Below are 27,970 nucleotides of genomic sequence, written 5' to 3' on the forward strand. Positions count from 1 at the left end.
CAATTAAAAGGAATCGAACGTCGCTAGATAAAGGCCATAAAAAGATTTCCTTTAAATCATCATCGTTACGGTGGCAGTATACACGTACTATTACAGCGGGAAAAAAAGCCATTGCGGCTGGAATTTTATTTTCCGACCCCCTGTATAATAGTTCGTGGCGCCACCATCTATTTCCAGCAGGCCGTAAAAACGCAGCAGAACAAGATAAATACCAGAGGTAATTTAAGAAGCATGCCACCGATATCCTAGATACAAGCTTTTTACAGTGCGTTGAGAATGTCCCACCGTTACGGTCGAAGACGGACGCAGACACGGATACCAGCAATGCACCTATGTAGCGGGGTATGTTTTAAATGCGTGTACATGTTATATCGGGTACGCCAATACGACAGACACGAGAGACTGTTACTGGATATCGAATTTGAACGCTTCCAATTAAAACAAATTGCTTGTTAAAAGATTATTGTTATCGAACATCAAAATCCTCAAAATTAAGATTATTTTGTAAACTCAAAGAGTTCTGAACTGAAGAATAGAAAAGTATCTGGTCAAAATAAGTTAGTGCAAAAATGTTGAAAAAAACTGGTCTGAGAGCTACTGTTATTACTGCAAGTAATGTTTAACCGAAAGTAGATTTCGGCGATCTCTAAACTCAATTTATCGAAGGGTCACAATGCCGGTTCACTGGATTATAAATATATATAGGGACGGCCCTGAAAATGTTAGCGCCTAAATTACAAGAGCCTGACTCAATATGCAATTTTGCTATTAACTATGCTGTTAGTATTTAAACTATTGTATAGGTATATATTTTTAGAGAAAGTTGATTTTGCAAAGGCTCTTTGGAATATGGTGCTTATATAGTATACTAGCGACCCGCCCCGGCTTTGCACGGGTGCAATGCTGATACTAAATTAAATACACTACAGAAAAAATATGAACGTTGTATATAAAAACATAGCGGCCCGCTCCGACTTTGCACGGGCATAAAATATATATGCCTATGTCACTCAATGAAAACATGATTAAAATCGATCCAGTATTTTTGGTTCATTCATTACTGCCCTTGGCCTGCACGCATTAAATTTGGAGTAAAACAATTCCTCTTCCCCTATACTTACTATGAAGATTTCCTGCTATCTTTGGAATATCTAAATTCATACAATTTTTATTACATTACACATTTTTAAACGCAAATTTTAAATTTGTAATATCTCCGAAAATATTTGTTTAATTTACATGCTGTAAGGAACCATATTGATCTATATTAATTGCACACTGTATTTAAGCTACTTAATTCGATAAGGATTAATGCCGTATTGCTTAAAATAGCTTCGTAAATAAGCCATTGTCTCATGTAAAAAGTAAACAATAAAAATGGTTAATGTGGGTTATCCCTAAAAGATAAACATATACCATCGCGGACTTTTTTGTAGACCTTTTTATGGTGTACAATACTGTAGTACATTAATTTGATCTAACTCGTAGGGTTAGGCAGCGTTTTTGCTAATTGCTAAATAAGCCTAAAAAAATAGGTTAATTTACGACATCACGTTAGAAACCTCTAAAATTAGCAATGTCGCCTTAGTATATTATGCATGTATTATACATATAAACCTTCCTCTTGAATCACTCTATCTATTGAAAAAAACGGCATCAAAATCCGTTGTGTAGTTTTAAAGATTTAAGCGCACATAGGGATATAGGGACAGAAAAGGCGACTTTGTTTTATACTATGTAGTGATTAATCGAAATATTTTCCATCATATTCTACAACTTTTTCCCATTTTGCTGGCAAAATGGCGATAGCGCGCCGAAACTACGAAGCACTTCTTCACCATTTCGAAACCGTTTGCCTGTCAAGCCATGCTGCATCGTACTTAATACAGAGAATTCAAAAAAGAAACCGCAATGTTGAAACGGTTCGGAATGATATTTTGGGTCGTGTAGCAACCATTTCTTTCATTTTAGATGTTTTAGCTTGAAACGTCCAGAAACAGTTGGTTTGTTGAATTATTTTTTAACAGTGACATCAAAATCAGTTATTGATTGATGAATCAGTTGAGAGCAAAAATCGAAATATGTTTTTTAATTTATTACATGTTACATTGGATACGCTTAGTACGATCTTAATTTTTAATTTTTTTTTTAATTTATTTATTTTCTTTTTTATTTAGGAAACAGCTTGAACGATATTTTTCAAAATCTGTGGTGTTAATTTTTACTATCTATGTTAGTTTTACAATTAAAATAACTTACAAAGAAGTAGAAAATAATTTAAAAGTGCAAGCTTTTATATTTTCTTTTATGTTCATAGGCACTATCTCTTAATAAATTATAATTATCTGTGATATTAACATCATCAAGCAATTTCCACTGTTTCAAGCGAGAGCCTAAAAGCTCTGCTTTACTTTTTGGCAAACTTATATCCCGAATTAAATCATTTAAATCTTCTGTAGTAATAATATGGTGTTTTGGTTGTTCTGGTATAGGTAAACACTCCTTATCAGAATTACTTTTATGAGAACTAAGAGATGAGCTACTTTTCCGCGATAATTTTTTCGGTGGCTCAGGTATTAATCGTGTCAGATCATGTGCGACTAGAGCACAAGGGCATTCTAGATCAGGATATTCGATAGGTTTTGCATTTTTACCTCTACGTTTTTTACCCGGATTCACAATGCAAAAGTAGTAGTTGTTAACGTAATATTTTGGTTCTCGCCAGATTCTTGGTGTTGTAAATTTCATTGAGCTTTCCTCACCTCGATAGCAACCTAAAATATAGTATTATAATTTAATATGTCTATTATATTTAATTCACCATTAATAAAAATTTACTGATTACCTTCCAAACATCTTTTACAATTATTACAACAAACATGTGGAAACCATGTCTTGTATTGATTCCGAACAGAACAGTTAAAATATGCTTCGTAGGCTTCATAGAGAACGTGAGATGTATTTAATTCGTATTTTACGTCTCGAACTTTAATAAATTGCCCACATATATAAAAAAATGCATCAGCAGCATCTTCACACATTCGCGACGACATTTTAAGATATTCTAGATTTGTACAAAACACCTGATCGTTGCTTTTCACTCTAGTGCCATCTATTAGTGCTGTGTGAACGTTTAAAGCCCACTTTTATCGCGCGGTATTTTTAAGTGTATTACTATATAGTATAAAACAAAGTCGCCTTTTCTGTCCCTATATCCCTATGTGCGCTTAAATCTTTAAAACTACGCAACGGATTTTGATGCGGTTTTTTTCAATAGATAGAGTGATTCAAGATGAAGGTTTATATGTATAATACATGCATAATATACTAAGGCAACATTGCTAATTTTAGAGGTTTCTAACGTGATGTTGTAAATTAACCTATTTTTTTAGGCTTATTTAGCAATTAGCAAAAACGCTGCCTAACCCTACGAGTTAGATCAAATTAATACAGTATTGTACACCATAAAAAGGTCTACAAAAAAGTCCGCTATGGTATATGTTTATCTTTTAGGGATAACCCACATTAACCATTTTTATTGTTTGCTTTTTACGTGAGAAAATGGCTTATTTACGAAGCTATTTTAAGCTATACGGCATTAATCCTTATCGAATTAAGTACCTTAAATACAGTGTGCAATTAATATAGATCAATATGGTTCCTTACAGCATGTAAATTAAACAAATATTTTCGGAGATATTACAAATTTAAAATTTGCGTTTAAAAATGTGTAATGTAATAAAAATTGTATGAATTTAGATATTCCAAAGATAGCAGGAAATCTTCATAGTAAGTATAGGGGAAGAGGAATTGTTTTACTCCAAATTTAATGCGTGCAGGCCAAGGGCAGTAATGAATGAACCAAAAATACTGGATCGATTTTAATCATGTTTTCATTGAGAGACATAGGCATATATATTTTATGCCCGTGCAAAGTCGGAGCGGGCCGCTATGTTTTTATATACAACGTTCATATTTTTTCTGTAGTGTATTTAATTTAGTATCAGCATTGCACCCGTGCGAAGTCGGGGCGGGTCGCTAATTATACATATAAGCACTTAATAAAACAATTAGTATTGTTTCAGAATAGAGCTTCCAAACTTATTTGGACACTCTATATTAATCGGAAAAGGATGGTTCTTTCTCAAGAAGACCTACCATAATTTACAGCGTGTTATCGTTAGCAAAATCGAAGAAAAAAAGTCCGATTTACGCTTTCCTGTGCCCGGTCCTCATTGTGTACCTAACCCGTCACGATTTAGCATCCGAACGGAGAGAGTTCTCCCTAAAAGGACGCCATATTCCGACAAACTTAATTGTTAGCCAACGTGGCGGGCCATAAATCAGGGCCCACATTTGTCGTGTCCGATGAAAAATTGCAATTTATGCGCTAATTAAAATGAGATTATTTATTAACCGATGGCCGATTTTAAAATGTAATTTAGATGTTATCGGGCGACGAAAGACCGCCTTCCACTTGGATTAAATGATTGTTTTCGATATATCTCTTAATTGGGGTGTTATTGGATGTACTTAGCATGTGATGCTGCTAATGAACGATATCCTGCGGAGCGCTACATACCTCTTCATTCAGCTCTGTCGCATTTACGAGCTGTAGTGTATCAAATTTAAATTCTACAGTTTCCTTCTAGTTGTTCGTAATTTTGTATATGGTCTGTTGCTTGGTTATGAGTTTATAGTTTCGTTAACATGGGAAAGGTGAAGTTCAAATTATAGTTGAGGTGTTTCAGAGTCAAAATCGCGTAACTGTGTTGATTAGTCGGAAAACACCTTCAACATGACCCAAAATCAAAAAAATTGGTTTATCAGTCAATTATAAAGTCAGCTGGAAACTGTGGGGTCCAAATATGGAATTGCATTAAAACATCAAACCAACTAGTAAAGCAAAACTGTCAAAACAAAGTTGTACGATTAATTACCAACGCTAATTTCTACGTAACCAACGAAGAACTGTACGATGACCTGGAAATCGAATGGATTTGCGTAGTTATTCAAGATTTGGTCTTAAAATATGAAGTGTTGCTCTTGCAATTAGCTTAAGTAGTTAGTTTTGTTTCGTTTGGTAAATACATACTGATGTATATCCTGTACTCGTCTTGCTTGTGTAAATTAAGATTATACTAAGAATATCTAGTGTAAGATGTAATTAATATATCAAAAGAAGCTGAAAGACTTATATAAGTTCAAATAGGTTACTAGGTTTGATTTTAGAATTGTTGAGGACCATCGTTTAACAAAAAATCAGTTCCTACTTGTATATTAAATAGTGTAAATTAAATAATATTATTATTGTAACTCTGTATATATTGATTTGATGTAAATAATTATATGTTTTTATTTATAGGTCCTTTTGCATTACTAATCGGAAATAAAACATGGTATAAGTTCGATATTGGTATCATCACAAGTCATTCTATCTACATTACTAAGAAGGAAATCTGCAAAAAGAACAAGTGAGTACAATCATATTTTTTAAACCTGCTAATGGTAATGGAGAGGGTATCCAAATGCAACTGATGTAACATAAGAGTGTGAGCAATATCTTTACTTTATTTGATACCAACATTATATAATATAAGATTACACCTTAGTAAAATAAATGGTATCGCCATCCCCAACAAGATATTGTAATTAGCAAAATAATAGTTTGCGGAGGTCAATAAAATTGCCAAGGTAAATATGGAACTTTTTTCACTGCTGCATCTAAATATTACATTGTTTATGTTGATAATGAACAATTATATGCTTACAATAAATAAATATCAAAGGAGAGGTTAAAATATAAACGATTTTAAACATAATTGTGTTTTTGAAAATAAATATTTAGAATGGATTTGATTTTTTAAAATTTTCTTTGATCTTTAATTTAATTAAAATTGAACCATATGTTGTTGCAAAAAAATCAGCAATAGTGAATGTTAACCTCTTGTATGACAACGTTCGGCCACACCTTACAACAACTGTGAAGTACATTGTTGCAATACATCCGCAGCAAAATCTCATTCTGAGGTTTGCATTTTTTTCATATTTTTGTATCTGTACAATCCTGTCCAATCTGTGTAAATATTATTTTAGAATTTCATCATGTCTTAGTCATTATTGAGTTCTGAAGCTGTTTGATTTTTTATTGATCGTAATTACATTATTTATGTTTGTCTATCATTTTCTATGAACCACTCATATTATATTTTGTCAATTTGATTTAATATTATTTTATTATTTCATCCATAAATAGTATGAACAAAGTAAGGTTTAGAATTCCATTATGTCTTAGTCATTATTGTAATTACATTATTTATATTTGCCCATAATACTTCTCTTCTTACTCTGCCAAATACTTTTTTCAAATTTATGAATGCTAACAAAGTTCATGCAAAGTTATATGGAGTTGCTTTAATAGCCGAATGAAGTAATTAAATTAGCGTAATGCTGTTACAGTGAAAAATTTCAAAAATGTATGCTTTGTCGTTGTCCTGAGACATCAACAGCAGATTGATGGCTGAGAAGTAGACATGGATTGATGTATTTGAAATTATCTCTTTTTATAACAATGATATCAATTTCGACTAGTGTAAGGAAAAAAAAAACAGTAGCTTTATTTGCCTTCTAGATCATGAAAAAGTTGCTTGTAAAAAATTTTGGGAATTTTTTTTATAAAAGGTTATTTATAAATTATTATATAATTACTATTATTCCTTATTTTTAGTACATATATTAATTTATATATTTCATTTTGGTGACATTGTCTTTTAATAAGATAATTGTTGTTTTTAAATGTCAAGTATATATAATGTCACCGACGTACTGTCGTTTATAAAACTAATTCTCCTGTAGTAATTCGACTAAGATGAATGCCAACGTTATTTATTACAGTAAAAATATATTCCAGGGAACTTAATATTCTGTTCAGTGTTGTTTGAACACTGACATTATTATTTTCTTTTGTATATCTTTCGTTAAATGACCTACCGCTATGCTGACATGACTAATTACTTAAACTTTGCCATTATAACTTTACATTTATTAAAACATTTTATTTAATTGAATCATAATGACTTTGAATAACTTGTTGTTATTATAAATGAATTATCTTTCTCTTTCTGGTACCTTTTTATCTTTCTTTCCGGTAGAGTAGAAATTCTACCATCGATAGATCGGACTATCGGACTTTTCTGGAGTGATTTTGCGCTTGGAAGAGGAAAAAGCATTTGGAATATCTTAAACATAGCGGATACTCCATTTACGAAATCACTCAATCGCGTTTTCATTTGAATTACGGCTGTTCTTAATTTAAATGTATTTGTTGTAACATAAGAGTGTGAATGAAGCAGTGTCTTTACTTTATTTGATACCAACATTATATAATATAAGAATACACCTTAGTAAAATAAATGGTATCCCCAGTTAAATGTATTGATAGCGATCTGTTACTACAATAATTACAATAAATGATATTTAGTTATTTTTACAAAATGAAAAACTGTATATTTCAATAAATTTGATTTTGGTCCGATATTTCAGTTTCTGTAGCAACTTTTTACATGGGTCCTACATCATTCCTTACAATCTCAGTATTTTTGTCAAAATATCGGATACTGAATTTTAGATGTGGTTATAGCTCAATTTTACAAATAGTCTGGCATTTTAGAAAACAATAGTACATCTCTATACTTTTTAATACTATTTACTATAGTAATCTAGTAAATTAAAACTAATAAGCTGTGTGTATTTATCATAATATACTACGGACCTTCTACATAAAGAAAAAATACTTACGCATGCTTTCGTTATGCTGTGGTAATGAATTTAGCCTCTTACCTGAAAAAAAATTGGTTATTAGTGTTGACAATTTTCGATAAAAAAGACAGTTTCCTTTTTATTGACCCTCAAAATTGTATTCTCGATATTTATTGTTTTTGTCGTTTGTTTTGGAGAAATCCTATCAAAGGGTTTTTAGAAACTTATTGTGATGCTGCTTGATTTGTTGTATTTTTGGTTTCAATGATTATAAAGTTGTATTTTGGATACAATGGCACGAACGACTTGGATGAAAAACGGTTTCAATATAATGAATTTGAAGGTTTATTGGGGAAAATCAAGTTCAAAATATGGGTGAATTGTTACACAGCTTGCCAGTTAATGATCTCTCATCTCTGTTTCTAGACATTTGCATATTATGGGAGAGATCCAAAATGAAGGAAAATGGGTACTACATGAATTGACTGAGAATGCAATTTCGAAAATACGTTGAAATAATGAGTTTTCAGACAGTTTAATATATATTGTACCAATTTTTGTTAATAAATGTCTTTTTGAACTGAAAAAATGAACAGGATATATGCAAGATTATTGTTTCAATAAGTCGATGGTAATTCACGAAAAAATTTTTTTTGGATCCTAAAAGATTAGACGTGTTAGTCTTTGGTCTGTTCGAAGTGGAATAGATATATCCACAACACTCCTTAGTTTCTATTCGGACTCAGCTCCATAGTGGTAACCCAAGTCTATTCCATAGAGACGAGTCGAGACAATTTATTTTCTGTTTGTGTGAGTGTTCTAGATATAAGCTGCCGAAATTCATTTTGTGTCGGTGCCAAGTTTGCTTCCGCTCCACAATTACTAAAACCGCCGCACTAAGTGAAGCATTTACCGAAGATTTTGCCCTAGGACACATAGGAATTGTTAGTTACGAATCTGACCAGTATTTTGGCATATTTAATTAACGTTGAGAACTGTCGCCCGAAAATAGTCAACAATTAAAAACAGTAATTACTATTTCAAAATATGTGTTTTAACAATCGTGATAACAGACGATGATTAATTCCTTTCTTGAGAGATAAAAGGCCGGAGATAATTGCTTGAATATTCCTACCATATTGATCAGTTGATTTTAAATAATTTTAAATGATTCTCAATAAGATTAATCATATTTTACGAATTGGAAAGTCAGAATAACATAATATAATTTGTTTATTTCGTTCCAATAACATGTGCTTACGAACCTTTTTTGTTTTTTTTATCCGTATCATAAGTGAGACTCAGATATACATATTTCTTCTCGTACTAATTTTGGGAAAGAAAAGGAAAGAGGTAATTGCTGGATTCTATTTTGATCGAATGATTAGTTTTATTTTGAATTATGTAAAATTATTTTTATATTTAATATATTTAATTTAGTTGTAAAGAGGAATGGAATAATGACCCCCAAATATTTTTATCGCACTTCAATCAATCAATCAATCAATCTTTATCAACTATTTAACCATTACGTCTTTTTTAAATAAAATACTGATTTTATTTGCCGTTAATCAGGAATATTTTAAATTATTCAATGAAAGAAATTTTAATATTTCAAAGACCTGAATAAACATCGAGATACTTAGAAGTCAATAAAAAAGAGACCTAATAGTTGACAAGTCCTATTATATTAAAAAATAATATTAAAAATATAGAGAATATGTAGATTGTTACAACATAAAACCATACATTTACATATAAACATAAATTCGGCCACATCACTGCAAGGTTAAAGTTAGGACGGCACAGCCAGAATATTAAAAACCAGTCAGTATAAAACTAGTCACGACTGTTTCAGTCACTGAAATAGTCGAATGAACTAGTCGCTACTGAAACTAGTCGAACAAAAGTAGTCGAATGAAAGAGTCGATAGTAAAAAGTAGTCAATTACTAAACAATCGATAGTCGTTTTCAGTCGATAGTTTCCAACGCTAATTTTAATAATAAGTGAAGGATTGCCTATAGGACTTCATTCTTTGTCATGTGAGACTAGCAGATTACGAATCTGGCTAGAATTTCAATATATCTCTTAAATTTTTTGAGATATAGGTTGTGGAAATTCATTCTGTGACTGTTCCAAGATTTTTTCTACTTTCCAATTACTGAAACCTCCATATTAAGTGAACGATTGACCAAAGAACTTGAACTAAAGTATATAAAATTCACTGTACACGAATCTGGTAAGCGTTTCAATATATTTAGTGCAGTTTCCGAGATATAGGCCGCAGCAATTTAATTTGTGCAATGCCTTCTTCTTTAGTTGAAACCACTTTTTTGGGTTATAAGCAATCCGTGCTATGTACATTAGTAATCGACAAGTGTATTTTATTAAGACGCGAAGAAAAACAAGTGACTTTAAGCGATTATCCGTGCTGGTCCACAATTAGCGCGCTGGCTCTCGCGCAAACCGGTGATTTCGTCCTTTTTTTCCGCCATCCAGTTTCAATCGGACTTTGCATGCGAAACTCAAGCTCGTCCGCGATAATCTTAATCGACAAATATGGCCGATGGTCATCCGTGCCCCTTCCCCGATCCGTACTATTAACATGTCATCCGGCACAGACCCGATAATTATAACAGAACGTGCTCTAATTTACGATTGTCATAATATTTTTCGCCGGTAAGGAGAGCAGCGTTAAAGTCACGGCGGCGGCTACATCAGCCACTGCCTTATACGAGAGTAATTGGACTGGTAATATGCGTATGATTATTGAAACGAACGTCTCCTATTAAGTAGGGCTAATTTAGATTAATAATTGTCGGAGTTTATTCAATTAATGACCGTGCATGGATTTTAATGGGCCAATGGAGTCCTTAAGTATGAATCCTACATGAAGATGTAAGTTGTTTTGTGAACAGCAAATTGTTTGTGAGTTATTAGCACAAAATCAACCTTACACAGTCACAGGAAAATTTACCTATATGCATCGTAACTGGTTTAAAGTGAATAAGATATTCGTTGAAAATTTCAGTTAAGTTTATTTAAACTTTATGTTAGTGAGTTACTAGATGCCCATTAAAAAACAATATAATTGAGAACAAAATAATTATGTAGCAGACATTTTAACAAACAGGAATATAAATATCTATCCAATTTAAAAATACAGTAGATAAATAAAATAATATGAACCCAAACATCTGAATTGCTTCACGTTTCAAAACCTGATAAAATATCATCGCTGAAGGAATAGTGGGCGGAGCCTAAAGTTAGCTGTCAAGAATGTTCATAACAGGTCAATAGAAAAGTTCTCGGCCTACCATAATAAAACACATTTTTTTGGCAAAATTAGTTTTTTTTTATTCAACATAATTTCCTTCAAGGGTTTTCGATACCATTTTTGTAGTACGATTTGTCCTTTGCTTCAAAATAGGCCTCAGTTTCGGCGACCACCTCTTCATACGACGAAAATTTCTTCCCAGCGAGCATTCTTTTGAGATCTGAAAACAGGAAATAGTCGCTGGGGGCCAGATCTGGAGAATACGGTGGATGAGGAAGCAATTCGAAGCCCAATTCATGGATTTTTGCTGTCGTTTTCACTGACTTGTGACACGGTTCATTCTCCTGGTGAGGCCTGGTGAATCTTTTTCTTCAAATGCGGCCGTTTTTCGGCAATTTCGTCCTTCAAACGGTCCAACAACGCTATGTAATAGTCGCTGTTGATGGTCCTGTTCTTATTCAAGGTAGCCAATGAAAATTATTCTATGCGCATCCCAAATTACAGACGCCATAACCTCGCCAGCCGACTGTTGCGTTTTCTCAGTCTTTGGAGCGGGTTTATCGTGTGCAGTCCACTCGGATGACTGTCGATTGGACTTCGGAGTGGAATGATGGGGCCATATTTCATCCATTGTCACATATCGACGCAAAAACTCGGGCTAATTACGCTTGATCATCTTCAACACTGCTGCGAATCATCAACTCGTTGTTGTTTTTGGTCAAAAATGAGCTCGCGCGGCACCCAATTTGCACAGAGCTTTCTCATACACAAATATTCGTGAATGATATAATGTACACGTTCAGTTGATATCTTTAGGGTATCTGCTATTTCATTCAATTTCAGTTTACGGTCATTCAAAATCATTATGCCGATTTTTTAAATGTTTTCATCGGTAACCATCTCTTTTGGGCATCCACTGCGTTCACTGTCTACGGTGCTCATTTCATCACGTCTAAACTTAGCATACCAATCCTTGGTGGTTGATTTTCCTGAGGCAGTGTCCGGAAACTTGGTATCAAGCCAGGTTTTTGCTTCAACTGTATTTTTTCGCTTCAAAAAGCAATATTTTATCAACGCGAAATTCTTTTGATCCATTCGTTTCACAATAACAAAAGTTGCTTCACTCAAAATGCTATAATTTACGAACTGATGACCCGATAGCTGTCAAATTTATACACGCATTTCTTGAGGGTTGGGGCTAACTAAAGGCATATGAATTTAATTCTAATAGCGCCGTCTATGTGTCAGGCCGGTGACTTTTCAATTGACCTGTTAGAAGAGCTGTGATTGCAAAACCCTTAATAATGGAAGATAACGCTAAGCTGCGAAATAAGTGGTGAAATAATGATAAAACCTGGATACTTGATGATTGGAGAAATATGGTATGGTCGGACGAATTAACATTTACATGATTTCCTACAAACTATAGCGCTAATTTATAGAGAATCCCAAAAAGACACGGGGAGGTTCTGCTATGATTTGGGCGACAATATCGTAGTATTCAGCGGGTTTTCTAATTCACGAATGAATCGATGAATAAATGATGAACTTCTTACTCTGTCTAGTATATTGTTGCCAAACGCTGCCATATTGTAAAATAATAATGCGTCCATACATACATGCAAAGATTTCCAGTTTTGGTTTATGAAGCATCAGTATACTATCAAACATCTTCGTTAATCAGTACAGTTTTAAAACAACTAAAACAACAATTTAATTGAAGACTTATGGGCAGTTTTAGAGCCGAGAAAGTAGGTTTCCATCTCCAAGATTAATGAAAAATTGGCGGATGTTTTGGTACAAGGAAGGGAAGCCATTCTATTGAAAACTTTTCAGACACTCTACGAATCTATTCCACGAACAACTACCTCAGTTTTAAAAGCAAAATGTAACGCCCAGCACCTCACTAATAAATAAATATTTTGTCTAACCCCTTTAAATTCAAGCTATGTAATTTCATATTGTTATGGAATATTGAAGTGACACTGTTCTATTTTTAATTGTTATTAAACGAATTTGTTTAATCTCTATCTATTTCGATTATCTCTAACTTTGCTCAAAGAAAAGATAAGTAAGTTGGCATACTTTCGGCTCTTTATAAGGCATTTTTCATGACATCTTGCAATATCTGAGGATGAATTTCTTCAATTTCGTAACCGATATTATCTTCAAAATGTTGAATCGTTTGGGGTTTATTCACATAAAGTTTTGATTTTAAAAAATCTCATAAGAAAAAGTCTGGAGCTGTTAAATCCGGAGATCTCATCTTGCTGAAACTACATGTCCTCTAGTCTCCCTGTTCCATTTCAGGTACATGAATATTTTGAATCATGTCTTGGTACCGTTCGGCAGTAACAGTAACTGCAACGCCTTGTCATTTTCAAAAAAATAAGATCAATGATGTTTCCAGCATGAATACCACACCGTACAGTTTTTTCTAATGGATACAATGATGTTTCATGAATGAATTGTGGATTCTGACTGTTCTGTTTATTGACGTGGTCATTTAGACGATACATTTTCAATTTTACCAAATAGCCTGAGGATTGCATTACAGTACTTAACTCGTTGATCATGATCCCTCGGTAGCAATTTTTGGACTAAATGAATTTGTACAGAAATGTGTAACTGGGAACCAGGTCTCCAAGTTGATGTTTCTGGAGTCTCTGCAACACTATCGCACACCACAGCCACATTTTCAGCGTTACGAGACGTTCGTTATCTTCCGGAACGAGACCTATCTGCTGTCGTACCGTACTGTCGAAAATTCGCATCTATATTTTTGACGCAATTGCCTCTGAGTGGCAATAATGGAACGATTATTTTATAAGTATATTATAAGAAAACCTTCGATTATTGGAATGAAAATGTGCAAAAGTTAAATCCCCTTCGGTTTGATTGTACTCAAAGTAGCTTCTTATAGTGTTTATCAGTAGAGTGATGAGACAGATACAAATATATAAACAATAAAATAAAAAGTTACTTTTCATATAAGAAGTAGATTAAAATGAAAAAGGGCATTATCAATTTATTATTCCCTGTTAATAATATAATAATAATAATAATAATAATCAATCTATAAGAATAAAGAATATCCATGTTAGTACCATATGATACTACAGCAAAATATTTAGGAATGATGATGTGATTAGGATACGAAGCTTTGCTGGAAAGCATAGCTTCGTATATCGTTATGTAGAGAAAAAAGAAATATTATATAATAAATTTAGAGGAATGTATTGGCTATTTGGGAAATATTCTGCTCTCTCAAGTACAATATGGGCATAATTCAGCATTTCCCGAATGAAGTTGTGATATATCAGAATTAGGCATTTCCAAAGAGGTATGGAATAGACACCATTAAACAGACCATTAAAAAACTTGCCAAGTGTTATAAAAAAAAACCCGTAATGTCAATATTCAGGAATTCCAGCTGTAACCTTAGGTAACATATTCAAAAATTCAAAGAAATATGTTTCATATGAAGACGCTCCGAACTTCTTGCAGAATGTTCCAACATTGTAGGACTACAAAGAAAATCAATATAAACACTATCACATTTTTTAAAACATGGACATGTTCAATGCATTTTAAAAAAATCTACGTATAAGTAGACATCTTTTGTCATAATTAAATCTGATTATAGTAACTTGTATCTGTAGGGGTTGACGGGTGCAACTCTTCAATGGAGACAGTATGGATGGAGAGTAGAGTCGTGAAACGTCTGATATTTGTTTAACTTTTATTCCATTATGATTTAACGAGGTTTCAATCCAATAAATGTATAATTTCGAACTATTCTGGTGGTAATTCGCCATGGTAAAGGGTCGTTTTGGTGCTATTTGTTATACAAACACAATTTTTCCTTTTACGTTTGAATGATATATATTTATATTTTAATGTGTTGATGTGGTATTTAATAATAAAGCATTAAACGTACAAGAAAAATGTTGAAAATTAATTCTTAGTGGTTTATAGATATTTTAATTTTATCCCAGGCAGCGGTTCAATAAAAATCGTAACTCCGCATCGGATCGGTGGATGTCATTTCTCGTTATCGTCGTCATAATTACGTTCATGATAGGTTAAGTAAATTCCACTTGTTCTATGATCATAGCCGATGCCTATAAAGGATATCTCAATTGAGACCACTGGCCGTTACCGGTTGCTGCGGCAACCGTTTGGCCATAATGGGTCAGCGATTCGTTGTGCCGTAAGAGTATTTATCGGCGACATGTGTTTAAAGAATTGCTTATTAACTTTCCTGTCGGTCGTTTCTTCCTAATTGTCCAATGCACGAATAGAAAGCGATACATATACAGTAAATTATTAATTGTTACAGCATTGTTGCATTACAGTGACAACAGTTATATTATGGTTATATCTCTTTATTATAAGGTAATGGATATCTCGATTTAGAATTTATATATGTGATATTTTATTGCCTCTAAAAGTTTTATTTTATCGCCTGAAAACGTATTTGTTTTTTAATATTACGATGTTTAATCAGTTTCAACGATGGAAGTATAATGTTGCTGTACGTCAATACCGTTAATACCACGAGCTTTCTTTGAGGTGTAAGAAGAGCCAGATGGAAATGAGATAGAGAGATAGTTAGTCAGTCAGTTCTTTATTTTCATTAATATTTGTATCCAATTGGTTAAAAAGGTAACAATAGTAATTTTAGTTTATTTTTCTAACCGTTTGGCAGTAATCCATCCTTTTGCATCTTTAAAATTGAGGCTAACACAGTTTCTGACCACCGTCTCGTTCAGAGTGAAAATCTTGTTTTCATTCAACTCTTTAGGTGTTGTTTTCATTCATTATTATATTAGTAGATCCAAGCTTCATTCATAGTAATAAAACAATGGCAAGAATTAATTTCATCCTGCTTAAAAATCTCCAAACGTTGATAAAGTCTGCATTCACTGTTTTGAATTATTAATAGATGTGGTACTTTACCTGTGGGTTGTAAATATGGAATTGCATCAAAACATCAAATCAACTAGTAACTCAACGCTGCCAAAACAAAGTTCTACGATTAATTATCAATGCTTATCGCTACGTAACCAACGAAGAGCTGCATGACGAACTCGAAATCAAATGGGTTTATGAGGTGGCCCAAGGTTTTGCCTTAAAACATGAAATAATATTACTAAATCGCAGCAACGTTAAAGCAATATAGGGAGAGCGGATGTCCAGAAAATCAGAAGATTCAAGAGAGCTAAACCACACGAACTTGTTTAGTGTATAATTGTATTTTTAACTTAGCTTAAGTATTTAGTTTTGTTTTAATTTGGAAAATACATATTGGTTTTATATTGGTACAACAAGTCAGTAGTAATAAATTAATTTGTAAATTAAGATTTTATTAATTATTTATAATAATAGATGTAACTAATATTAAAAAATGTGGTACCAATTGTGGACACCACTTTTTAGACACAAAACTTAAAGAAATATTGATTGCAATGCCTCGTGAAATGTCTGTAGCTTCAATTATAAATATCTTCAGAACAGATCACATCGCCCTAAAAATCAAGGCATTGTACTAGGTAGTCGGAAGCAACTCGCAAAACTACATCTAAAATCCAATAGATAGATTTATCAGTCAATTATGAAGCCTATTTTGATTTAGGGGGTGCATTGCACCAAAACATCAAACCAATTAGTAATCCAACACTGCCATAACAAAGTTCTTTCATTAAGTACCAATGTTTATCGCTATGTAACCAAAAAACTGCATGGTGATCTTGAAATCAAATAGATTTACTAAGATTTTTACTAACATAGTAGCAGTACAACTACTACACAATACGCAGGAAATCAGAAGATTGAAGCTTACTAAAAACATGAACCTGTTTAGTCTGTTGTAAGTACAAAATAATAATGGTAATAAATTAATTTTATGAATTGAGATCGTGCTACACATATCTAATGTAAGATGTAATACAAAAATGTTCTGTGGAAAAAGTTTTTGAACTTGCTTTATGTGGAATGTCTTAATAACCACTTTTTGAACAAAAACGTCTACTTATCATGTAGGTATAAACCATTGTAGCTTTTAAATATAAAAATATGTAATCACTACTCAATGCTAAAACATTCTAATAATGCAAAAAAATATCATTTAGGGTATTAGTTGTTCGTTTACCTGGATGGAAACTGGATGAACAAACAACTTGATGCAGAATGCTCTGGAAATTGGGGAAATAGAAGCAATGTTGAACCACACTATCATAATAAATCATTATCTATAGAAAATGAGTATTTAAGTAGATATGAGTGATAAACGTTCTTCCGCAGGAAGCAGGAAAAAAAATTGTAACGTGAATCTGTCCTACCAAATGATGCGCCATCTGTGATGTAGGAAATATTGAAATATGAAGATGTACCCTTAAAATCGTATTTACCAAGTTTGATAGCTTTGATTAGGCTTTTATTCCGATTGATTTTCATGGCTTAGTATAGTAACACTTTTATAATAAAATTTTGAATTTACAACAATAAATCAGCACGAACATAAAATATGAAAAAATCCGTTGCCTTCAAGAAACTTTATATATGTGTAGATAAAATTATTTGGTTAACCATGTTTTAAAAGTACTCATAAAATAACCAAAGTCAATGGTTGTGGACATCATTATCCAGTGTTAATTACTATATCAATACAAATTTGTTACTAAGCTGAAAACGTCTTAAGCTAAAAACGATAAAAAGGTAATTATCAAGGAGGTCAAATATCATTATTAAATAGTTGATTTGGGTATTAAATCGTTAAATCGCCTAAAATAATTTGTTTTTAAAATTAACGATAGATTACATACAGTGTTAATTTCTGATAACCGATATCCGATATCCGACACAAAGCAAAGTAGGAAGCAAACAAATTAAAGAAAGCCATAGACAAGTTAAAGAAGAGCTATCTGTAATGACGAGATCCCAGAATATTGCATAAAATAATAGTATGAAATAAATTTACTGTCAGGAAAAAATATGGGAGCTACTCTTAAAGATTAAATAACAGGTCAATTGAAGCCCCCGTTCTACCATAGTAAAACACATTTTTTGGCAAAATTAGTTCTTTTTATTCAACATAATTCCCTTCAAGAGTCACTGATTATAGCGACCCTCCAACTTTTCGATACTATTTTTGTGGTACGACTTGTACTTTGCTTCAAAATAGGCCTCAGTTTCGGCGATCACCTCTTCATTCGACGAAAATTTCCTCCCAGCGAGTATTCTTTTGAGATCTGAGAACAGGAAATAGTCGCTGCGGGGCAGATCTGCAGAATACGGTGAATGACGAAGCAATTCGAAACTCAATTCATTGATTTTTGCCATCGTTTTTACTGACTTGTGACTCGGTGCATTGTCTTGGTGAAGTAGCACTTTCTTTTTTTTCAAATGCGGCCTTTTTCGGCGATTTCGTCCTTCAAACGGCTCAATAACGCTATGTAATAGCCGCTGTTGGTGGTCCTTCCTTTTTCAGGGTAGTCAATGAAAATTATTCCATGCGCATCCCAAACTACAGATGCCGTAACATTGCCAGCCGACTGTTGCCTTTTCTCACGCTTTGGAGTGGGTTCATCATGTGCAGTCCACTCGGATGACTATCGATTGGACTTCGGAGTGAAATGATGGAGCCATGTTTCATTCATTATCACATTTCGACATAAAAGCTCGGGCTAATTACGCTTGATCATCCTGAAACACTGCTCCGAATCATCAACTCGTCGTTGTTTTTGATCAAAAGTGAGCTCGCGCTGTACCCACATTGCACAGAGCTTTCTCATACACAAATATTCGTAGATGATATGACGTACATCTTCAGTTGATATCTTTAAAGTCTCCGCTATTTCATTCGATTTCAATTTACGGTTATTCAAAATTATTTTGTCGATTTTTTAAATGTTTTCGTCGGTAATAACCTCTTTTGGGCGTTCACTGCGTTCACCGACTTCGGTGCTCATTTCACCACGTCTAAACTTAGCATACCAATCCTTGATGGTTGATTTTCCTGGGACAGTGTCCGGAAACTCGGCATCAAGCCAAGTTTTTGCTTCAGCTGTATTTTTTCCCTTCAAAAAGCAATATTTAACAACACGCGAAATTCCTTTTTATCCATTGTTTTCACATTAACAAAAGATGCTTCACTTAAAATGCTATAACTCACAAACTGATGATCCGACAGCTGTCAAATTTATACACTCATTTTTTGAGGGTTAAGGCTAATTAAAAACATATGGATTTAATTTTAGTAGCGCTATCTCTGTGTCAGACCGGGGACTTTTGAATTGATCTGTTAGTGGAATATATAAATAAATTAGTCTTTATTTGTCATTTTTTACCAAATAAACCTGTTTTTTATTAAGTTTATTGTTTTTCAATGTATATTTTAGGTGAAAAATATGTATAGAAGATAACAGTTACTTAATACATAAATGAAGTAATAATAATATATAGATAAAATGAAACTAATTACATAATTAGCTAGATGAACACATGTGATAAATAGAGGAAATTATGAATTATTAACAGTCATTTGGTAAATATTTCAAACCGCTGATAGGTACTAAGATTTTTAACAATCAATGCAATAAAATATGTATATATTTGATTATTTATTCTTTGAACCTTCCATACACTTTATAGACCTAAGTTTTGAGATGTTAATATGATATATAAATTCTATATTGTAAAGGCCTAATTTAATATTCCTATAAAATTATATATTAATAATCCATATAATTTTATATTATATTTGAAGCTCTGACATTGTTGCAGTTCTGAAAATTGTCTTACTCATGATACTTCTCTTATAATGTTTAGTGATGTGTTAATTTAGCCTTATGGAACTTTATGCTACTAATAATACTACTTAAATTAGATTTATTATATATCATTTAAAAGAGTTAGTGACAAAATCAAATATATTTATGATCTTATATTGAAAATATTGTCAAAAAAAGTTTTAGTAATATTAACATATAATTTGTAAGTTATTCTCTTTAGTCTATTTTTCGAGAAACATTATTAGCTTAATAAATTGAAAGAGCGGTTTATAGTTTATATATTATATATATATATATATATATATATATATATATATATATATATATATATATATATATATATATATATATATATATATATATATATATACCTGAGACTATATAGAGACAGAATATTTCAAAAGAGGATCAATTTACCCAATGGTCACTCGTGGCAAGATGATAATAAAAATAGTGTTAAGACAAACAACTGTTGATGGAAAAAGGTTGACATTGGAATAAAAATTGATTAGATGTTATTAGTCATAATATATTTTTTTAAATTCACTGCAGATATATTGTTCTTCACTCTGGAAATAGGAATTGTTAATAACCCCTTCGGTTTGGATAAACTCGATGAGGCAATTTGAAAAAGAAATTAACAAATAATAGAATTCGGAACAACTGTGGGATAGATTGAAATTTTTTTTTTATTACTCTTCGTGAGTCCACAATCTGCCCTATTGGCAATAAGTATTTCTTCTGTTTATATTATATATGCATGGCATGTAGAAAATCACTTCATTAAGCAATCTTCTGTATAAAATATTATCTTAATTAATTAGTCTTATTCTAATGCTTATTCTAAACTCTACATATGTCCAGTAATCAGATCAGGTGGTGTTAAACGTTTTAGTCTACGCACTTCACTATCACGTCGCATATTTAGCTGATTAGCGAGTACATTGGGATGCACTGACACTCTTTCGAAGTACTTCACACAAACACGTTGGATTACACTCGTTATAGGTTCTAGAAGAATATCGCGTTGTATCACTTTATTTGAAATATAGTACGGAGCATCAACAATGGCACGGAACACCTTATTTTGGAACCGTTGAATGATGGATATATTAGATTTGCTAGCGGTACCCCATAGTTGAATTCCATATGTCCAAATGGGCTTGAGTATAGACTCATACAGAAATACCTTGTTATCTAATGATAACTTGGATTTGCGCCCAATGAGCCAATACATTTGATGTAATTTTAGTCCTAGTTGTTTCCGTTTAGAGAGTATATGCTTCTTCCAGGTTAGGCGTCGATCTAAATGCATACCAAGATATTTAACATGCTCTGCTTGGGGGAGTTGACGATGATTGATATTTACTGGTGGACATGTTCTTCTACGCAGGGTAAACGTTATATGCGTGGATTTTGATTCATTGGCTTTAATGCGCCATGTCTTCAACCATAATTGTATTTGCTCCAGGTGGGTTTGTAGGTTTATTGATGCTGTGACTGGATCTTCATGGGATGCTAAGATTGCTGTATCGTCTGCATATGTTGCCACAGTAGTTATTTTTGTGGTGGGCAGATCAGCCGTATACAGAAGATACAGTACTGGACCCAGTACACTACCTTGCGGAACTCCTGAATATATGGGATTTAATTCGGTATGTTCATCGCCTTGATTTACAATAAAATGTCTGTCAGTGAGATACGATTTTAGTAGCTGATAGTCCGGATGAGGGAGAAGTTTCTTTAGTTTAACCTGCAAGCCCGTATGCCATACTTTGTCAAAAGCCTGAGATATGTCTAGGAAAGCAGACGAACAATATCTTTTGGCATTTAGGTCAGCGTTTATTTGGTTTACAAGTCTATGCACTTGTTCTATAGTCCCATGCTTATTGCGAAAGCCAAACTGATATTCTGGAATAATTTTTCTTTTTTCTATTATATAGTTTAGTTTTTTTTATGTATAATTTCTCGAAAACTTTCGAGATTATTGGTAATAAACTTATAGGTCGGTAGGAGGTCACATCTTCTGGTATTTTTCCTGGTTTAAGTATCATTAATATTTTAGCTACTTTCCAGATACTAGGGAAGTAATTAATTCGTAGCATAGCATTAAATATATATGTTAATAGTTTTATAGGAGCCAGGAGCCATATATAACCAGGAGCTTTTTTAATATTAATCTCTCTCATTATTGTATGTTTAACTTTTTTGACCGTTAATTTCTCGTGCGGTAAATCCATCTGAAATGGCGAATCTAGAAGGCTAGTAATTTTATTTTCGTCATCTTTATGTAGCTGAGACTAGAAAGGTTTAAAAACATTTTTTAAGTGTTTTGAGAAAATGTCGGCCTTCTCTTTATTGCTTCTCGCCCAATTATTTTCGCTTGTTTTAATAGGTGGGTTATGCTGCTGGGATCTCCTAAGCTTTTTTGTTGCTTTCCACAACGAATACTCTGTAGCCTCAGTTGATGTCAAGTTTTCTAGGTATTCTTGAATGCCTTGGTATTGTTCAATTTGGATTAGATCTCTCAGCTCTTTTATAGCCCTATTAAATTTTCTTTTATTCTCTTCAGTCCTTTGCTGTTGCCAATTTCGTCGTAACTTTCTTTTTTCTGCTATCTTTTTCTGTATTGTACATGATATATGTGTATTTTTTCTTGGAAATGTTTCACTGTTGGGAGTCGCGGAATATGCTGCCTCCTGTATATTTTTTGTAAGATTTATTGCTGCTATTTCTATATCCATTTCAGTTTGTAACGGTAAGTTTAGAGAGATATTTTGGTCTAAGTTTTCTCTAAATGAGGGCCAGTTAGTTCTATTATTGCACAGAGAAGGGGGTTTATCTTTGATGGTAATTTTTGAAGAAATTGTTACTATTATTGGTGAATGATCAGAAGACAGGTCGAAACATGACTCTGCCTGACACTTTTTTGGATCAATATTTTTTGTAATACAGAAATCTATTGTATCTGGTTTTTTATTTCTGTCTGAAGGCCAATATGTTGGTTCACCAGTAGAGATATGTTGTAAGTTATCTTTCCTTATGGCTTTGAGCAGTTTTCTACCTTTTGAGGTTATTATTCTTGAACCCCACATTAAATGTTTTGCATTATAATCTCCTCCTGCTATAAATCTATTACCTAGCGTACTGAAGAATTTTTGAAATTTTTCTGCCTTGTTGTTATGTTTGGGTGGGCAATAAATCGCAGAAATTGTTAATGGTCCATGGGCTTTCTCTATGGTTATACCGGTGGCTTGCAGGTAGTCTTTGCGGAATTTTTCTTTTTCGAAATGCTTTATATCATCTCGAATTATTATGGCTGTACCTCCATGTGCTTTATCATCAGGGTGATTTGTATGATAAAGCTTATATTTAGGAACTTTCATATAATTCTTTTCCGTAAAGTGTGTTTCGGAAACCATCATAACGTCAATATTTTGTTCATTTACGAACATTTTTAGTTCCCTGGCGTGTTGTTGGAGCCTATTGGCATTCCAGACGGCGATTTTGTAGCTATTGGTTTCAGGCATTAGGCAAGTTTGCTTACGACGGTTGTGAGTAGACCAAGCATCGTACTCATTTGATCCATTAGTTTGGCCATCATATTTTCTAATCTTGAGATGTTGCTAGTTTCAGTAGGTTGAGATATTGTCTCTCGTTTTTGTGCTAAACCATTTTCAACTATTTGGGCATAAGTTATGTCTGGTTGACTTGTTCTGGTGGGTAGTGGTAGATTGGTAATAGTGGATTGTTTTTGTTGATGCCTTTTTACCCTTAAGGCAGGATAGAGTTTCTGCTGTAGTTGCTTGTGAACTGCGCAACCCTTGTAGTTCGCTGGATGATTTCCGTTACAGTTAACACATTTCACTTTTTCATCGCGAACTTTACGAGTACAATCTCCTGTCTTATGTTCTCCTGCACATTTTATGCATCTATATGATTTGCGACAGTAAGTCTTTGTGTGCCCGTGCGCTTGACACCTTGTGCATTGTGGTATAATTCTTTTTATATGTGGTGGTTCGCATTTAATAATATTATTTTCCAATTTGGTGATTTCATACACCGCCTTATTATTTCCATTAGGTTTTATGTCTATATAAAACATAGGCAGAGGTTTTTTTGTCGTGTGATGTCGTATATTGTGAATATTTACGACCTCGTGGCCTTTTTCAGCTAGTGCTACCTTGATGGTATTAAAGTCCGTCCCGTGATGTAATCCTTTTAATACGAATTTAAATGTTCTCTCGGATTTTGGCCTGAATGTATGGTATTGGGTGTTTCTTTCATCTAATTCTTTTATAAGAACTTTAAAGTGATCCGCTTCGAACAATTGGATTTTAATTGTTTCATAGCTCACTGTTTTAATTGTGTAGTTCGTAGTAATGGTTTTCAATAAGTCATGGATGTTTTTTATTATTCCTACCTTATAGACTGTTATTGGTGGTGGTTTGGGAACAACTTTTTCAGGGCTTGGTTGTATGTTCTCTTCAATTTCTTCCGACAGGTTGCTAAAACTGTTTTTTGTCTCTATCGGTTTCTGCAACCAATAGTCACTGATTCTTGTTTGTTTCCTCGCGATTTCTTCTTCTGGACTTCTCAATCGTTTTTTGTTAATGACTGTAGTCCATTCTGATGGTGGAGTTTGCGTTATTGCTGTTTGTTCTAATCTTATATCAAAGTGTGCAGGTGATTTGGTTGAATCGCTATGGTTTGCCATTTTTTAATTTTTAATATTTTATTTAATTTACTTCCAGAGGATAAAAAAAATAAAATAAATACATTGTTTATTTCAGGCACTTCATTTTTCACTTACGTTATTTTAGCGCTAGTTTTTTACTATAAATACTATAAATGAATTTCAAAAGGACTGTTATAAAATAAGATGAAATAATTTTAAACACTAATAAAAATGAGATGCAGTCCTTTTGTCTGGTCCCGTAAACATCTGTTATGCGTTTTTAACACTCAATTAAATAACCGTAATAAAATACTGGGTTTTTTTAAAGAAAGGTATCTTTTTATAGCTTGGACCGTATTGAAATTACGTCTTCACCCTACGAAGGTTGGAACTGAACTAGATTGAAAATTAACAGCTTAGTTATTTACACTAATGAATTGAATGAAATGAATTTTCTGAATATGGAATTATGATTAAATGGTAAAAATTTCCAAGATAGTGTGATGAGAGTGGAAACAACTAAAGGTGAGATATAATTAATATACAATAACTGTAGGAAATCTTATAGTAGAGTGTGAACGTTTTATGTGCACATATATGTGTGAAATTGTTCAGAATATACAGGAGCATTTGGTTAAAATGTGTGAGGGGAGAAATAATACTAACTGTTTTGCAGATATGGCAAAAGCTTTAGGGGGAATGCAGTGATTAAATCTAGCTTTACTAAGAAATATACATACAGGTAGTAACATAACAAACTAAGGAGAGATGCAGTGATATCAAAATGACTTTAAAAGAAAACACTGTGCCAAAGGAAATAGGGACTAAGCGTAAAAGGTAAATATGTTCTCTAATGAAAGTAAAGCCTATTATTTGGAGATATAAATGATAATTAGGTGAATTAAGCCTCCAGAAGATACCACTACATAGAAAAAACGTGCCTGGAACTCCAACTCATAGGTGGAAAAAAAATTTAATATAATAAAACACAACCCTAAACTTCAAACTATTATAACTGGATAATTAACTGTAGATTAAAGTCCTTTGATAATGATACATTAGATGTACTGTAATGTTAAAATAAATTATATTTTATAACAGTAGTTTTTGATTTAATATATTTTTATTTAAAACAGGTTAATTATTTTATTTAGATTAGAACTATGTTATACGTCTAACCTGAAATGAACTAAAATTCAGAGTTGATAGTATAATAATGGATATCATATACACTAATAATGAAACAATACTAGAAATTTGTTGACATCGGTTTGTTGGGAATAAAATTTAAAAAAAAATCATAATTGTAATCTTTTCAACCTCTTGGATGTAAAAAACCATTTTGTATCGGTTTATTGAAGAAATATTAGTTCATCATGTGATACATGGAACATATTAGCTACCGTTATTGACAATAATATTATAAGAGATGATTTCTGATCTTATATGGAAAATATTGCCATAACAAATTTTGTTAATATTAACATATTATTTAATTTTCTTTAGCCTGTTATGAAGAGCCTGAATTTCGACAACAGATTAATCACTAGTTTATATAGAAACAGGAAAGTTCACTAAAGAAAACCTATGCAAAAAATTATAAATAGCGCGATACATATAAGATATTGCCGTCCTGCAATAACTAACTTAAAAAGACGTTTTAAAAGATGATTATGTTTACCACGGCCTAGAAATGACTACCTGACATGTAGGAACGTTTAATTTTCAATTCCAGTCGGCATCAGCTTGTTTATGGCTTAATATAAATTGCCGCACAAATTATAGCCAATTATTCATATAATAATTCGTAATTTCGTATAATTGTTTATTGAAGACGATGGTTTTAATGAATATAAATGAATTGTGGGGCATTACGGAATGTCACCCGTTCCGATAGTCCGTGAAGAGATAATGAAACGCGCGAGGACGCGCAGACCGCCGATTTATCTTCACTTTATTTGTTCATTTTGAATTTACTTTCGAAAAGATCACATCGAAATTATACCTACTATTTATTTTAAATTGAACAAAGTGGACATTTTTCGTTCTTTAAAATATTGTTTATTAATATAATGCTAGTGAATCTGAGAGACTATATCGAGAATGACTTTTATATTAAGGGAGTCTATAATACTCTAGAAATTTGAAAAAGAAATAATTTTTTTAAGAGAATTTTTCAAAATTTATGCTATTTTCGGATATATAGCTGTTTTAGAAACGCGACATCAAAAAACGAAACCTTCTAGTTAAAAAATTCAAGTTAAAAAGAGACACTTTGCTGTCTGATAAGTTCGAACATGTAACCGAACTAGCCTGTCAAAGTCGTATAGTTCTGCTATTTTAATGCTTTGCTTGTTTTGATATTGAAATGTATATATAGCTTCTTGTTATTACTCTGGTTGAAAATTCCGAAGCTAGATAGAACAGATTGCACAGAACAGTCTCCAGTCAGTTACTTTGGACAAGGACGAGATAATGCAGGCCCACTCTTGCAAGAAAAAATTGTTATAGAGTTGAGCATTTTTACTTTTAAATATTGATTTGCTGAAATGCATAAAAACAGTGAGTAGTTTTTCAATACAAACATAATTTAATACAATTATTTCAAAGGAATCTGTTAGTCTGATTAGTATTGAAGAGGTCAAATGGAACTTCCGGATATTGCTTTTAAAAGAATGAAAGTTTTAAAAGCATATAATAAAACGAAGGAAGATTTATTATTTAAATTTATGTATCTAGATGAGACATGGATATTTTAGAATGGGACCAATATACCCAACGGTCACTCGTGACAAGATTATAATAAAAATAGTGTTAAGACAACTAAACTTGATGGAAAAAGATAAATGTTGGAATAACAATTGATTAGGTTTTATTAGTCATAACATTTATTAATTATTCATTGTAGATATATTGAACTTCGTGCTGGAAACAGAAATGGTTAGTATCAGGTTATTTAATGACAACTTGGATTGGCGTCCGATAAGCTAATACATTTGATAGAGTTTAAGTCCAAGCTGTTTCCATTTGGCGAGTATGTGCTTCTTCCAAGTTAGGCGTAGATCTAGGCGTACACCAAGATATTTAGCATCCTCTACTTGCGGGAGTTGACAACTATTGATTTAGACTTGTAGACATGTTCTTCTACGCAGCGGAAAAGTTATATGATTGGATTTTGTTTCGTTGGCTTTTATACGTCATCTTTTCAGCCACATTTGAATTTGTTTTAGGTGTGTTTATAGGTTAATTGATGCTATGTCTGGATCTTCATGAAAGCCAAGACTGTCGTGTCGTCTGCGTATGTTCTCACCGTGGTTATTTCTGTTGTAGGTCGATCAGCTTTGTACAGAAGATATAGTACTAGTTCAGTGCACCACCCTGTGAAACTGAATATATTACATGTAAATTCGGTACGTTCATCGCGTTGTTTTATTGTAAAATAACGATATGTGTGGTAAGAT

The 27,970-nt window shown here is 32.7% G+C and overlaps 2 protein-coding genes and 1 long non-coding RNA gene across 8 annotated transcripts in view; 1 reads left to right on the forward strand and 2 right to left on the reverse strand.

Moving 5' to 3' along the window:
* Positions 1-27,970, forward strand: part of LOC143199574 (uncharacterized) — a 140,272-nt gene that overhangs the window by 110,222 nt on the left and 2,080 nt on the right. The gene's annotated exons all lie outside the window — the stretch shown is intronic.
* The window catches only part of LOC143199566 (uncharacterized), a 360,802-nt gene that overhangs the window by 97,263 nt on the left and 235,569 nt on the right, over positions 1-27,970 (reverse strand). The window lies entirely within an intron of this gene.
* On the reverse strand, positions 2,278-3,166 carry LOC143199889 (uncharacterized). Its single transcript, XM_076410012.1, has 3 exons — positions 2,846-3,166; positions 2,499-2,774; positions 2,278-2,450 (listed from the first exon to the last, which is right to left on the reverse strand). The coding sequence occupies exons 1-3, from the start codon at positions 3,051-3,053 to the stop codon at positions 2,278-2,280; spliced, it is 657 nt and encodes a 218-aa protein (XP_076266127.1). The 5' UTR covers positions 3,054-3,166.

Source organism: Rhynchophorus ferrugineus, unplaced genomic scaffold, assembly GCF_030347505.1.
Source record: "Rhynchophorus ferrugineus isolate W39M unplaced genomic scaffold, kcgeb_rfMv2 rfM7, whole genome shotgun sequence".
NCBI classification, from domain to species: domain Eukaryota; kingdom Metazoa; phylum Arthropoda; class Insecta; order Coleoptera; family Curculionidae; genus Rhynchophorus; species Rhynchophorus ferrugineus.